The sequence below is a fragment of the Myxine glutinosa genome, chromosome 12 (genome assembly GCF_964187855.1).
Source record: "Myxine glutinosa chromosome 12, kmMyxGlut1.1, whole genome shotgun sequence".
Classification (NCBI taxonomy): Eukaryota; Metazoa; Chordata; class Myxini; order Myxiniformes; family Myxinidae; genus Myxine; species Myxine glutinosa.
The window spans coordinates 970,794-987,200 of record NC_136272.1 but is presented as its reverse complement, the minus strand read 5'-3'; the positions used below and the strand labels follow the sequence as shown (position 1 = coordinate 987,200).

At 43.8% G+C, this 16,407-nt stretch overlaps 1 protein-coding gene across 2 annotated transcripts in view; it reads right to left on the bottom strand.

The window, feature by feature from the left end:
- LOC137438271 (semaphorin-3A) overlaps positions 1–16,407 on the bottom strand; it is a 90,606-nt gene that overhangs the window by 3,270 nt on the left and 70,929 nt on the right. For both annotated transcript variants that reach the window (XM_078766392.1, XM_078766393.1), the window contains exons 10-11: positions 4,626–4,693; positions 3,332–3,474 (exon numbers count right to left, since the gene is read on the bottom strand). In XM_078766392.1, the coding sequence (XP_078622518.1) occupies positions 3,332–3,474; positions 4,626–4,693 (211 nt within the window). The remainder of the gene's footprint in view (positions 1–3,331; positions 3,475–4,625; positions 4,694–16,407) is intronic.

Genomic DNA, 16,407 nt, shown 5'->3' with positions numbered 1-16,407 from the left:
TGACAATTCCTGGATTGGCATACATGTGCACACTGTGTATCGGTGAGTGGGGATGTGAAGTTACGTCAGCATTCGGATGATAACTCCGCTCGGTCACATCTGACTGCTTAAGCGGCACGACCAGCACACGGGGAACGTATTGGCCTCCCGAGTACGTCAATTAGGACCTCCGGAGCAATAGGCCGTACCCCGAGCCCTCTACCCAAGGGCCAGGTCATAACAGGTGGTGTCAGGAGTGGGATTATAGCCCAAATTGGTAAGAGTGTCGGAATGGCGAATGCCGAGGTGTTAGCGTATGTACAAGGTAAAACATTTGCTGATTGGCATGGCGTCGATCTTTGGTCAGAGCTGAACAAACATGATCTTAATGTCTCCAGTGTGAAAAGTGTGTTGGTAGATTGTCTAAGGGAGACAGGGAGAAAGGAGGAAGGTGTTGATCCGGACAAGTCCAACGTGCAGTTTGGGGCTACGCCGAAGAAGGTGATGGAATGTGCTCTTAATTCAAGGATGGATGGAGGTGGGTTTTTGGATAGGGCTGTGACATCCAGGGAAATAGTAATGGAGGGTGCTGGAAAATTGTCTCCCGGCCACCTGCTTGATCATAATAGCCTGGGGCGAGCAGTGGCAGTGAGTTGATGTCATCCATACCGAGGGACATCGGCCAGCAGTTAAGTGCCAAAATGGCTATGACGGACATTCAAAATGAGAAGATGGATGCTCACTATGAGAAAACAAATGAGATAATGCTGAGCACCGGGGAGGGTGCTGAGGTGATGAATAGCACCAGAGATGTAGCCGAGGTGACAGCTAGTAACAGGGAGGGTGCTGAGGTGATGAATAGCACCAGAGATGTAGCCGAGGTGACAGCTAGTACCGGAGATGCGGCTGAGGTGATGAATAGCACCAGAGATGTAGCCGAGGTGACAGCTAGTACTGGAGGGGCGACTGAGGTGATGAATAGCACCAGAGACCAGAGATGTAGCCGAGGTGACAGCAAGTACTGGAGATGTGACTGAGGTGATGAATAGCACCAGAGATGTAGCCGAGGTGACAGCTAGCACCGGAGATGCGGCTGAGGTGACAGCGAGTACTGGACATGCGGCTGAGGTGATGAATAGCACCAGAGATGTAGCCGAAGTGACAGCTAGCACTGGCGATGCGGCTGAGGTGATGAATATCACCAGAGATGTAGCCGAGGTGACATCTAGCACTGGCGATGCGGCTGAGGTGATGAATAGCACCAGAGATGTAGCCGATGTGACAGCTAGCACTGGAGATGCGGCTGAGGTGATGAATAGCACCAGAGATGTAGCCGAGGTGACAGCTAGCACTGGCGATGCGGCTGAGGTGATGAATATCACCAGAGATGTAGCTGAGGTGACAGCTAGTACCAGAGATGCGGCTGAGGTGATGAATAGCACCAGAGATGTAGCCGAGGTGACAGCTAGCACTGGAGATGCGGCTGAGGTGATGAATATCACCAGAGATATAGCCGAGGTGACAGCTAGTACCAGAGATGCGGCTGAGGTGATGAATAGCACCAGAGATGTAGCCGAGGTGACAGCTAGCACTGGAGATGCAGCTGAGGTGATGAATAGCACCAGAGATGTAGCCGAGGTGACAGCTAGCACTGGAGATGTGGCTGAGGTGACTGTTAGCACTGGCGATGCGGCTGAGGTGACAGCTAGCACCGGCGATGCGGCTGAGGTGACAGCTAGCACCGGAGATGCGGCCTAGGTGACAGCTATCACCGGAGATGCGGCTGAGGTGACAGCTAGCACAGGCGCAGCAAGGTGCTGATAACAATGAATACCGCAGGGGAGGATCCAGAGGGGGGGGGGGGGGTGCAGGGGGTGCGAATCTGCTGAACTGTTGGACCAGGGAAGAATGCAAGGAACTGCAGAAACTTCCAAGAACGCATGAAATGCCATTTCTGATGATCAATTGTTAAAAAATATCCTGGGGGAAGACTCCCAGACCCCCTCTTAACCCCCCCAGCACTATAGTTTCATTAACCCCCCCCCCCCCCATCTTGAAATTCCTGGATCCGCCCCTGAATTACCAGTGGCAATTTTGTTGTGATCAGTGTCGTTGATCATGGCAAGATTTACAACAGGTCTCAGCTTTGTTCCCTGGGGAACTCTGGCATTAATGCATGACCAATCAGAAACCTCATCAGCATACATGATTGATTGTCACACTTGTCACACTGTTCATGATTTGAAATAAAGTCGCTTATCCAGGAAACAACAAATGAATCGACTCCCATTTGTAGTAGTTTTGAAAGAACAATTGTTTGATCGATGTGATTGAAATCCTGGATTGGCTTACATTTGCATACTTTGTATCGGTGAGTGGGGGTGTAAGTTGCGTCAGCACTCGGATGATAACTCCGATCTGACTGCTTAAACTGCGCAACCCACACACGGAGAACGTATTGGCCTCCCGAGTGCGTCGATCAGGGCCTCTGGAGCAATAGGCCGTACCCCGAGCCCACTACCCAAGGGCCAGGTCGTAACACTGTGTCTGTTTCTGTCTGCAGACTCCATTCTTCCTCTTTGGGAATTGGAATGACCTTATCCCCAGGAACAAATTCCTTATCCCAATCACTGTGCCAAGACCGTGCCAGGCTGGGGTCAGCTTGGGGCAGATTTCTTTCTTCCTCTTTGGGAATTGGAATGACCTTATCCCCAGGAACAAATTCTTTATCCCAATCACTGTGCCAAGACCATGCCAAGCTGGGGTCAGCTTGGGGCAGACTTCTTTCTTCCTTTTTGGGAATTAGAATGACCTTATCCCCAGGAACAAATTCCTTATCTCAATCACTGTGCCAAGACCTTGCCAGGCTGGGGTCAGCTTGGGGCAGATTTCTCTCTCCCTCTTTGGGAATTGGAATGACCTTATCCCCAGGAACAAATTCCTTATCCCAATCACTGTGCCAAGACCTTGCCAGGCTGGGGTCAGCTTGGGGCAGATTTCTCTCTCCCTCTTTGGGAATTGGAATGACCTTATCCCCAGGAACAAATTCCTTATCCCAATCACTGTGCCAAGACCGTGCCAGCCTGGGGTCAGCTTGGGGCAGACTTCTTTCTTCCTCTTTGGGAATTGGAATGACCTTATCCCCAGGAACAAATTCCCTACCCCAAGCTTACTCTATAGTTCTGTCATCTTACTGTCACTACGCATTGCTATGAGTAAGCTCTACATACGTATGTGCAATCTCAGTAACCCGCATGTTTTGGCATGTGTTTTCATAGTCTGCTAGACGAACACATCATGTTTACCTCAACAATGAATGTTGGTCCATGTAATGTAAAATGAGTGAACGAACCTGATGCTTCCCTGCTGCAGCATCTTTCTGAAACAGCCAGAATATTCGTGCCTGTCCAGAGGTGGGTGTGCATTCCAGCAAGGTGCTGCTATTTTGCACACCATGCACTCGCTGCTCACCTAACGTGCCCGCATCTGGGTCGTCTGTAAGTACAACATGGTAGCTCTTATTGATCACATTCAGACAAACATTTCATTGCCATGATTTACACAAATAAAACAATGTATTTGGTACACATACCACAATTAAATGGTACACATACCACAATTAAATGGTACATACATCACAATTAAATGGTACACATACATCACAATCAAATGCTACACATACCACCATTAAAAGGTACACAAACATCACAATCAAATGGTACACATACCACAATTAAATGGTACACATACATCACAATCAAATGGTACACACACTACAATCAAATGGTACACATACATCACAATCAAATGGTACACATGTCACAATCAAATGGTACACATGTCACAATCAAATGGCACACATATCACGATCAAATGGTACATATATCACAATCAAATGGTACATATATCACAATCAAATTCTACACATCACAATGAAATGGTACACAAATCACAATCAAATGCTACACATCACACAATCAAATGGCACACATATCACGATCAAATGGAACACATACCACAATCAAATGGTACACATATCACAATCAAATGGTACACGTATCACGATCAAATGGTACACATATCACGATCAAATGGTACACATATCACAATGAAATGGTACACATATCACAATCAAATGGTCCACGTATCACGATCAAATGGTACACATATCACAATCAAATGGTACACATATCACAATCAAATGGTCCACGTATCACGATCAAATGGTACACATATCACAATCAAATGGTACACATCACAATCAAATGGTACACGTATCACGATCAAATGGTACACATATCACAATCAAATGGTACACATATCACAATCAAATGGTACACATGTCACAATCAAATGGTACACATGTCACAATCAAATGGTGCATATATCACAATCAAATGGTACACATATCACAATCAAATGGTACACATGTCACAATCAAATGGTACACATGTCACAATCAAATGGTACATATATCACAATCAAATGGTACACATATCACAATCAAATGGTACACATGTCACAATCAAATGGTACACATATCACAATCAAATGGTACACATGTCACGATCAAAGGAAGTACACTTTACAATAGTTATATGACTTATGTCGGAACAAGAAATGATGATTTTTTTTTTCTAGCTTACAGTTGTGGAACTGGTCAGAGCACTGTGTCAGGGGATTCCCATTCCTTACGTCCTGCCTTCTGTGCCTCCTGTAGAAGAAAATGAATTATTGCAATTTTTTAAATAATCATAACGGGCTGGAGAAAGGTGATGTAATGTTAGGCAATGATGAGTAAACGTAAACAGCATGTTCATTCATTTCTTGGTAGGGAGGAATTACTGCCATGGAATAATCAGGATGCGATTTGAGAATTACCCCCATGTAATAATCAGGAGGTAAATTGAGAATTACTGGCATGGAATAAGCCGGATGCGATTTGAGAATTACTGCCATGGAATAAGCCAGATGCGATTTGAGAATTACTGCCATGGAATAATCAGGAGGTAAATTGAGAATTACTGGCATGGAATAAGCCAGATGCGATTTGAGAATTACTGCCATGGAATAATCAGGATGCGATTTGAGAATTACTGCCATGGAATAAGCCGGATGCGATTTGAGAATTACTGCCATGGAATAAGCCGGATGCGATTTGAGAATTACTGCCATGGAATAAGCCAGATGCGATTTGAGAATTACCCCCATGTAATAATCAGGAGGTAAATTGAGAATTACTGGCATGGAATAAGCCAGATGCGATTTGAGAATTACTGCCATGGATTAATCAGGATGCGATTTGAGAATTACTGCCATGGAATAAGCCGGATGCGATTTGAGAATTACTGCCATGGAATAAGCCGGATGCGATTTGAGAATTACTGCCATGGAATAAGCCGGATGCGATTTGAGAATTACCTTCCATGGAATAATCAGGATGCGATTTGAGAATTACTGCCATGGAATAAGCCGGATGCGATTTGAGAATTACTGCCATGGAATAATCAGGATGCGATTTGAGAATTACCTTCCATGGAATAATCAGGATGCGATTTGAGAATTACCCCCATGTAATAATCAGGAGGAAAATTGAGAATTACTGCCATGGAATAAGCCAGATGCGATTTGAGAATTATTGCCATGGAATAAGCCGGATGCGATTTGAGAATTACTGCCATGGAATAAGCCGGATGCGATTTGAGAATTACTGCCATGGAATAAGCCAGATGCGATTTGAGAATTACTGCCATGGAATAAGCCGGATGCGATTTGAGAATTACTGCCATGGAATAAGCCGGATGCGATTTGAGAATTACTGCCATGGAATAAGCCGGATGCGATTTGAGAATTACTGCCATGGAATAAGCCGGATGCGATTTGAGAATTACTGCCATGGAATAAGCCAGATGCGATTTGAGAATTACTGCCATGGAATAAGCCAGATGCGATTTGAGAATTACTGCCATGGAATAATGAGGATGCGATTTGAGAATTACTGCCATGGAATAAGCCAGATGCGATTTGAGAATTATTGCCATGGAATAAGCCGGATGCGATTTGAGAATTACTGCCATGGAATAAGCCGGATGCGATTTGAGAATTACTGCCATGGAATAAGCCGGATGCGATTTGAGAATTAATGCCATGGAATAAGCCAGATGCGATTTGAGAATTACTGCCATGGAATAAGCCGGATGCGATTTGAGAATTACTGCCATGGAATAAGCCGGATGCGATTTGAGAATTACTGCCATGGAATAATCAGGATGCGATTTGAGAATTACCTTCCATGGAATAATCAGGATGCGATTTGAGAATTACCCCTATGTAATAATCAGGAGGAAAATTGAGAATTACTGCCATGGAATAAGCCAGATGCGATTTGAGAATTATTGCCATGGAATAAGCCGGATGCGATTTGAGAATTACTGCCATGGAATAAGCCGGATGCGATTTGAGAATTACTGCCATGGAATAAGCCAGATGCGATTTGAGAATTACTGCCATGGAATAAGCCGGATGCGATTTGAGAATTACTGCCATGGAGTAAGCCAGATGCGATTTGAGAATTACTGCCATGGAATAATGAGGATGCGATTTGAGAATTACTGCCATGGAATAAGCCAGATGCGATTTGAGAATTACTGCCATGGAATAATCAGGATGCGATTTGAGAATTACTGCCATGGAATAAGCCAGATGCGATTTGAGAATTACTGCCATGGAATAAGCCGGATGCGATTTGAGAATTACTGCCATGGAATAAGCCAGATGCGATTTGAGAATTACTGCCATGGAATAATGAGGATGCGATTTGAGAATTACTGCCATGGAATAATCAGGATGCGATTTCAGAATTACTGCCATGGAATAATCAGGATGCGATTTGAGAATTACTGCCATGGAATAAGCCAGATGCGATTTGAGAATTACTGCCATGGAATAAGCCGGATGCGATTTGAGAATTACTGCCATGGAATAAGCCAGATGCGATTTGAGAATTACTGCCATGGAATAAGCCGGATGCGATTTGAGAATTACTGCCATGGAATAATGAGGATGCGATTTGAGAATTACTGCCATGGAATAATGAGGATGCGATTTGAGAATTACTGCCATTGAATAATCAGGATGCGATTTGAGAATGACTGCCATGGAATAATCAGGATGCGATTTGAGAATTACTGCCATGGAATAAGCCAGATGCGATTTGAGAATTATTGCCATGGAATAAGCCAGATGCGATTTGAGAATTACTGCCATGGAATAAGCCGGATGCGATTTGAGAATTACTGCCATGGAATAAGCCAGATGCGATTTGAGAATTACTGCCATGGAATAATGAGGATGCGATTTGAGAATTACTGCCACGGAATAATCAGGATGCGATTTGAGAATTACTGCCATGGAATAATCAGGATGCGATTTGAGAATTACTGCCATGGAATAAGCCAGATGCGATTTGAGAATTACTGCCATGGAATAATCAGGTTTTATTTGAGAATTACTGCCATGGAATAAGCCGGATGCGATTTGAGAATTCCTGCCATGTAATACTCAGGACGCGATTTGAGAATTACTGCCATGGAATAAGCCGGATGCGATTTGAGAATTACTGCCGTGGAATAACCAAGATGTGATTTGAGAATTACTGCCATGGAATAACCAAGATGCGATTTGAAAATTACCGTCATTAAATAATCAGGATGTGATTTGAGAATTACTGCCATGGAATAATGAGGATGTGATTTGCGAATTACTGCCATGGAATAATCAGGATGTGATTTGAGAATTACTTTTATGGAATAAGCCGGATGCAATTTGAGAATTACTGCCATGGAATAAGCCGGATGCGAGTTGAGAATTACTGCCATGGAATAACCAAGATGCGATTTGAGAATTACTGCCATGGAATAAGCCGGATGCGATTTGATAATTACTGCCATGGAATAATCAGGATGCGATTTGAGAATTACTGCCATGGATTTAAGCCGGATGCAATTTGAGAATTATTGCCATGGAATAAGCCGGATGCGATTTGAGAATTACTGCCATGGAATAATGAGGATGCGATTTGAGAATTACTGCCATGGAATAATCAGGATGCGATTTGAGAATTACTGCCATGGAATAAGCCAGATGCGATTTGAGAATTACTGCCATGGAATAATCAGGATGCAATTTGAGAATTACCTTCCATGGAATAAGCCAGATACGATTTGAGAATTACTGCCATGGAATAAGCCCCATGCGATTTGAGAATTACTGCCATGGAATAATCAGGATGCGATTTGAGAATTACTGCCATGGAATAATCAGGATGCTATTTGAGAATTACTGCCATGGAATAAGCCAGATGCGATTTTAGAATTACTGCCATGGAATAATCAGGATGCGATTTGAGAATTACTGCCATGGAATAAGCCGGATGCGATTTCAGAATTATTGCCATGGAATAACCAGGATGCGATTTGAGAATTACTGCCATGGAATAATCAGGATGTGATTTGAGAATTACTGCCATCTAATAATCAGGATGCGATTTGAGAATTACTGCCATGGAATAACCAGGATGCGATTTGAGAATTACTGCCATGGAATAACCAGGATGCGATTTGAGAATAGTAATAGGGAAATGGGGGTTCTAAAACACACCCAATTTTACATTGAAGTGAATGGGGAAAATGTGTAGGAACCTATGGGCCACCCACCCATAAGGCATCCGGCTATTTCTCCCTCTTCCCCGAGCATACCAACGAATATTTATTCACAAGCCACGCCTACTTTCTCCATTGTTCCATTGATCAATCCCTAAAAAATCCGTCTATTTCTTCCACTTTCATATAAACCTGCCACGAGCCTCGACTAAAAAAAAAACCAAAAAAAAGAACCTATTATCAAAAATTAAATCCTCAATAGACCAACTATAACAAACCACATCCACTTTTTGATGAACCACGCCCACTATATCCAAAACACCCACACCCCTAAAAATCCTCCTCTTTCTCCCACTTCCTCCAAGCCATTTGTTGGTCATAAAACACCCCCAGTTTTACATTGAAGTAAATGGGGAAAATACATTGGAATTTATGAACCACCCCCTACTTTCCCATCCAATCATTTATTTTCATTTTATCCCAACCCATTTTTTTTTTTACCAAAACCCATTTTTCTAAAATCTTTCTGCCGTGTTCCCGCTCCAGACTCGGAGGTGCACCGTAACCGGGGTTTGTGGAGGTAATACGTAACAGAAATTGGGGGCTCGTCCATGATTGACTTTCCCAACATTCCCAAATTTTACATTCCCTAACATTCCCAAATTTGACAATTTTTGTGTGAAGGTTGACAGGCTTGCTAACTAACAGTCACAATGGTGTTTGACGTGGATATTTTTGTGACATCCCCTAATGAGGCACAGTTCCAGGCATTAAAAAGATCGGAACTTATGACGTTGGCCAAATACTGTAACTTGGAGGTCCGAGTTGATATGAAGAAGGCAGAGATACAGACGTTGGTGGTAGAATATTTAGTGGGAGAGAAAAAGTGGGAAGAGGTAGCATTGGATTGGTTACCTGAGGAAAAAGGAAAAATGGAGCTCCTGAAAATGGAGATGCAACTGCAGAGCTAGGAAAGATTAAAAGAGTTGGAATTGATAGAGAAGAGGCAGCAACGAGAGTAAAGAAAAGCAGAAAAGGAACGAGAACTCGAGGAGAAAAGAGCAGAAAAGGAACGAGAACTCGAGGAGAGAAGAGCAAAGGAAAGAGCAGAGGAAAGGAGAGCTGAAAGGGACTTAAAGGAACGGGACATGGAGTATCAGAGGGAAAATAAACTCAAGGAGCTTGAATTACTGGGAGAACGGAGAGAAATCTTATCCGTGCTGGATAGTTCGACAACAAGTCAGAACTCTTGGGATATTGGTAGGCATGCAAGACTGGTTCCACCCTTTAATGAAAAGGAGGTAGGTAAGTTCTTTTTACACTTTGAAAAGGTGGCTCCGATGTTAAAATGGCCTGTGGAGTCATGAACTATGTTAGTACAAAGTGTTCTGGTGGGTAAAGCTCAAGATATTTATTTGGCTTTACCGATTGACCAATGTGCAGATTATGAGACAGTGAAGAAAGTCATTCTCAAAGCCTACGAATTTGTCTCCAAAGCTTACCGGCAAAAATGTAGGAATGCCAGGAAGTGGGAGAATGAGACCCATGTGGAGTTTTCCAGAGAGAAGGCAACAATGTTTGATAGGTGGTGTGACTCGAAAGAGATTGGGGAAGACTTTAACCATTTACGACAATTGATTTTGGTGGAAGAATTTAAACTGTGTGTCCACACAGAGATTAAAGTACATTTGGATGTTAGAAAAGTACCTGAGTTGTATGAGGCAGCAACAGTGGCAGATGACAATGCCTTGACTCACAGGATGGAGTTTCACAAACCTAATTTCCCACCTAGAGGTAGCTAGGGGAGTTGCATTAAATCAGGTTTGGAGAGCAAATTCTCATGGAGGCGGCCCTGAGAGGAGTATCGAGCAAAATCAGGCACCTCAAATTTTAGTGATCAAAAGACTGACTGTCCAAGGCAGACCACGAGATTTTCCTCCGGGCCTACTTGCACTTTTTTCAAGTAACCAGGGCATTTGATGTCCCAATGTTACGCCCTGACAAGGAGAAATCAGGATCGGAGTCAGGCTAGTTCAACTCTGAATGCGTTGTCAAGTGCGAGAAATCGTCCTTGGAGGACAATGACTTGTGAAGGTCCCCGTGCCAAACTTACTGCATCAGAGAATGACCTTGTCCAAGAGGGTTACAAAACTTTCATTTCTGAGGGGTTTGTGTCACTGGATGGGGTCTTAACTAACCAGAGACCTGTTAGGGTATTGAGGGACACGGGAGCACATCAATCTTTGATGCTCGAGGGCATTTTGCCATTGTCTGAGAAAACTGCAACTGGGGTTAGTGTCCTCTTACAGGGGGTTGGTGGCTTCATTAAAGCTCCTCTTCATGTGATCCATTTAAATTCTGAGTTGGTGTCAGGACCGGTCACCGTAGGTTTACAAGCCACTCTTCCTGTAGAGGGAATCTATTTTATTATCGGGAATGATTTGGCCGGGGGTCGAGTTTCAGGTAATCCAATGTTGGTTGAAAAGCCCAGTATGGAAAATAACACAGCACAGTTAGAGCAGGAGATTCCGGGAATCTTTCCATCATGTGCAGTGACTCGTGCTATGGGTGGGAAGCACTCTAAGAGAATAAGAAGGAAGGTGATGTGGGTTTGGGTTCCATAGAGATATTGGAGGAAAGGTCTGGGAGACACGGTAGTAAAGGGAGTGACACCATGGAACCTAATGATAAGGTTTCATCTGGACCAAAGAATAAAATGGAGTGTTCGTCGGAGACATCTGGGAACGAGGCTGAACAAACGGTACTTGGCCGAAAGAGACTTGTTGAAGAACAACACAGAGATTCGGAGCTCCAGAGTTTGTTTGGTAAAGCCATTACAGAGGAAGAGGCTATGAAGATACCTGTTGGTGACTTCATGAAAGGGGAAATACTGATGAGAAAAAGGAGACCACCGGAGGTGCCAGCAAATGACGAGTGGAAAGTTCATCACCAAATTGTGGTGCCACAGACGTACCGGAAGGAGATATTGAGTTTGGCACATGAGACACCTTTGGCCGGGCACCTTGGAGTGAACAAGACATGTGACAGAATTTTGGTACATTTCTTTCTGGCCAGGATTGCGACGTGATGTGGCAGAGTTCTGTGAATCTTGCCATTCTTGCCAGCTGGTGGGAAAACCTAATCAGAAAGTCCCTTCTGCACCATTAAAATCAATTCCAGCTTTTGAAGAGCCATTCAGCCGAGTCATTATTGACTGTGTTGGCCCTTTACCTAAAACTAAGGCTGGACATCAGTATTTGCTTACCATCATGTGCACTTCCACTAGGTTCCCAGAAGCGGTGCCTCTTAGGAAAATTACTGCGGCAGTTATTGCGAAGGCCTTGATTAAATTTTTCACCCTGGTTGGCCTACCTAAGGTTATCCAGTCTGATCAGGGTTCCAATTTCATATCAACGCTTTTTCAGCAAGTGGTACACCTGTTGGGAGTGGAGCAAGTAAGGTCAAGTACTTACCATCCCGAGAGCCATGGGGCCTTGGAAAGGTTTCACCAGACATTGAAGAATATGATCAGAATGTATTGTTTTGAATGTGACAAGGATTGGGATGAGGGAATACCCTTATTGTTGTTTGCTACGAGGGATTCTGTTCAGGTGTCATTGGGATTCAGTCCTTTTGAACTTGTGTTTGGACACACAGTTCGAGGACCATTGAAATTGGTGAAGGAACAGTGGCTACAGGAGGAGTTGCAGTTAACAGTGGTGGAGTATGTGTCAATGGTTAGGCACAGATTGGCAAAGGCTTGCGAAGTTGCGAGAGGAAACTTTAAAGCAGCACAGCACAAATTGAAAGCGAGACATGACAAGACTTCTCAGATAAGAAATTTCAGTCCTGAAGACCACCTGCTAGTGTTGCTTCCAGTCCCAGGTCATCCGCAACAGGCTAGGTATTTTGATCCCGATGCCATCGAAAGGAGGGTAATTGAAACGGATTATGTGGTGACAACTCCCGACCGACGGAAAAAGCTGCAGCTGTGTCATGTCAACCGACTCGATAAATATTATGAGAGGAAGCCTGTGGAAAAAATGGCTCCTGTCTCACCTGTCGTACCTGTACTCCTATCTCACCTGTAGTCGGTGTGCAAGAGAATCCAGAGTTTGAGGCCAGTGTGAAGTTCGATAGCATTGATGACCAGGCTTGCCCCAGATTGACGAACACTGAAGTGTTAAGGAAGCTCGACCAAAAATTAGGTCATTTGACGAGGAAACAACAAGCACAATTAGCCAACCTAATTTCTGAGTTTGCGCATTTGTTCACAGATGTACCTGGTGGTACCGATCTGGTATATCATCATATTGAGGTGGTGGAAGCCACTCCTGTGAAGCAACACCCCTATCGGATGAACCCTGTGAAGATTGAGTATCTTTGGAAGGAGGTTCAGTATATGTTGGAGAATGACATCATCGAACCAAGCAGCAGTGAATGGAGCTCACCATGTGTTGGTTCCAAACCCAATGGCAGTTTTCGCTGTTGTACGGATTTAAAACGGGTTAATGCAGTGACCAAGACCGACTCATATCCCATCCCGAGGATTGATGACTGTATTGATAGAATCGGCCCAGCTAAATTTGTAACTAAGTTTGACTTACTGAAAGGGTATTGGCAGATTCTTCTTACCGATCGGGCAAAGGAAATCTCGGCTTTAGTCACACCAAATGGGTTGTATCAGTACAAGTTTCTTCCCTTTGGGTTCAAAAACGGGCCTGCTACATTTCAATGGCTGATTAATAAGCTTATTGCAGACCTTGAGGGGGTGGAGGCTTATCTGGATGATGTTATCATCCACACCATGACAATGGAAGATCATCTTAAACAAATTCATGCATTCTTCAAGAAATTGACTGAGGCAAGGTTGACGATAAACTTAGCTAAGAGTGAGTTTGTAAAAGCACAGGTGGTGTTCCTAGGCCATGTTGTAGGTCAGGGTTAGGTGAAACCAATGACAGCCAAGATAGAAGCCATTGATCGCTTCCAAGTTCCAAAAGGGAAAAAGGAGCTCATGAGATTCTTGGGTATGGCCTGTTGGTACCGGCGGTTCTGTCAGAATTTTTCTGATGTGGTAGCCCCTTTAACGAATTTGCTGAGGAAAGAGACCAAGTTTGTTTGGGATGACAAATGCCAGGCTGCCTTTGCCCAAGTCAAAGCGATATTGATGAGCTCTCCTGTCCTAGCAACGCCGGATTTTCAAAAACCCTTTCAAGTTGGCCATTGATGCAAGTGATGTGGGGGCTGGGGCAGCTCTACTGCAGGAAGGTGATGATGGCATTGATCACCCGGTGTGGTACTATTCGAGGAAGTTTGACAGACATCAGAAAAATTATGCCACTGTGGAAAAAGAGACCCTTGCTCTCCTACTAGCTCTACAGCATTGTGAGGTGTATCTGGGAACTACTACCTTTCCTATAAAAGTCTTCACTGATCACAACCCCTTAACCTTCATTCAAAAAATGAAAAATAAAAATCAGAGTTTGATGAGATGGAATTTGTCTTTGCAGGAGTTCAACTTGGAAATTGGGCATGTAAAGGGCAGGGACAATGTCGTTGCCGATGCTTTATCCAGAGTGAATTAACCTTGAGGATTCCTGTGCGTTGTTTGGAATTTTTGTTGCTTGTGGGACTTGATCAACCATAGTTTTGATTTGTAGTTTTATTGGTGTGAGTATTACTTTTGGTTGTTAAAGATGCTTTTTGTATGGAAAGAAAGTTTTCACCATGTTCAAGCTTTCTTCCTTGAAGGCAGGGAGTGATACGGAGCCATCACTTCCGCCTTTGTTGTTATTATATACAGTACTTGTAGGATTTTTAGTTTCAGGTAATATTGTTGTTAAGATTTTTGTGTGAAATAGAGATGACTTTAGTAAAAGGTAAAAATAAATGTTTGTGAAGGAAAAAGGAAAACGCGGCAAAGAGACCGGAAGAAGAGAGATTGATATGGGCAGAGAGAGGAGGAGAGAGCTGTGAGTCACGTCGAGGCTGCGAGCGGACTTGTTTTTATATATTGGTCGCGAATGAGTTGAGGTTTCCCGTGAAAGGGATTGCGCGACATCGTCTTCTATTGCGATTGCGTCTCAGGTTTTATCATCAAGGGTGACTCATCGTTGGAGAAATCCCGTGCCTCCATTACAGGCCGATACCCCCATTTTGTCCTCGAAGAGGCTGTCAGCTTGGTGCATCTTGTTTTGTCATTGGGATTCCCATGTCGGAATCATCGTGTGGATTGCCGTTGGTTTACATATCGACCTCTCACCTCGTAACTCCTCATCTGCCACCTAGTCGATACCTGTCTGTTCTCGTCGTTCTGCACGACCTCGATCTTCAACCAGCGTGGAGATCCGTGCACGGACTTTGGGGGAATGTTACATTCCACTCACGTTTGTCGTATCGTGAGTTAATTGCTTTGAGAGCATTGGGGAATGATGGTACCATCATATGTATTGTTCATTTGATACAAGTGATATTTTCATTGTACTTTCTTTCATAGTGTTATTATTGTGTATGTGAGAGATCTTTATACAATTACTTGTTTTGTTCTACAATGGCATTGGTGTGGTTTTACCATGGTTTATTAGAAAATGCAAAATAACAAATCTTTCTTCCGTGTTCCCGCTCCAGACTCGGAGGTGCACCGTAACCGGGGTTTGGGGAGGTAATACGTTACATCAATAAAACCTCCATCTCCTAAATTTCGACTCAACGTCAACTTATTACAGTGTATAGGACTCCTCCCGTATCACTAAACCTTCAGATTTTAAAAAGGACCTTTAAATTATCATTTTATTAAAATCGAAGTACAGGAAGGAGGGCCTTGCTGTTTGTTTGTGGATTTGTCCTTCGCGGATTCGCTCGATCGTGATGAATTTATTGAAGCAAGGTACGCATCAACATCACCATTGCATTATTGGATCAAGTTTATCATCATTATTATTAAAGGTAAGTCTCATGATCATAATAAGTCAAGAAAATAAAACTTTATTTGATGTTCTTAATACAGGAAAACAAGTCTGATGTTGGCTTAACAGTTAACGTGGCTGCCTTACATACCAAGTATATATTCGGGTTTTGAGTTCAGGCCCCTGCCATGCCTTTGAATTAATATGAGGTGCATTGACTCAGCCTGTCATCCTTCTGAGGTTAACAAAATGAGTACCGGCTCATTGGTAATGGGGGCACTGCGTCAGTGGCACAGCCACACTTCCAGCGATGATGCAATGAGCAGCCACAGGCTGTAACCCAAATAATACTGTTATGTTTGTGGGGGGTAGTGATACTGTAGACCAGGTAGAATGTATAGATAAGTGTGCTCCGACTGTCGTGACGAAGAAGAAACATCTCGATGTACCATAAGTTGGGAATCTGTGTAGACCGGACTGTCGTGTAAGCCTGTATATTCGTCCCTATCACATCTCCTGTGTGTCGTTGCCTCTGTAATCTATTCCTCTGTTCCTTATGACACCACACTAGACACCTAGCCAGAATCCCGCATTTAAAAACACTAATTAATAAAAAATAACCGAAAGCCAGGCATGAAGCACTACCGCTATTTACCCCGACTTGGTAAGAGGACACAGGATGGGCAGGCCGAGAGCCGCGCCCAGAGGGGCAGTGATTAGTCCAGGGTTTGATTGACAGAAAGGACGAGTAAGAAGGGACTAGCTGATTGGTGAAGCAGGACAGATGACGTCAGAGCCGCGGGTACAAAATAGTTGGAGCGGCGGACATCTTCCTTCTCGTTCTGGATGACATAGCGGAG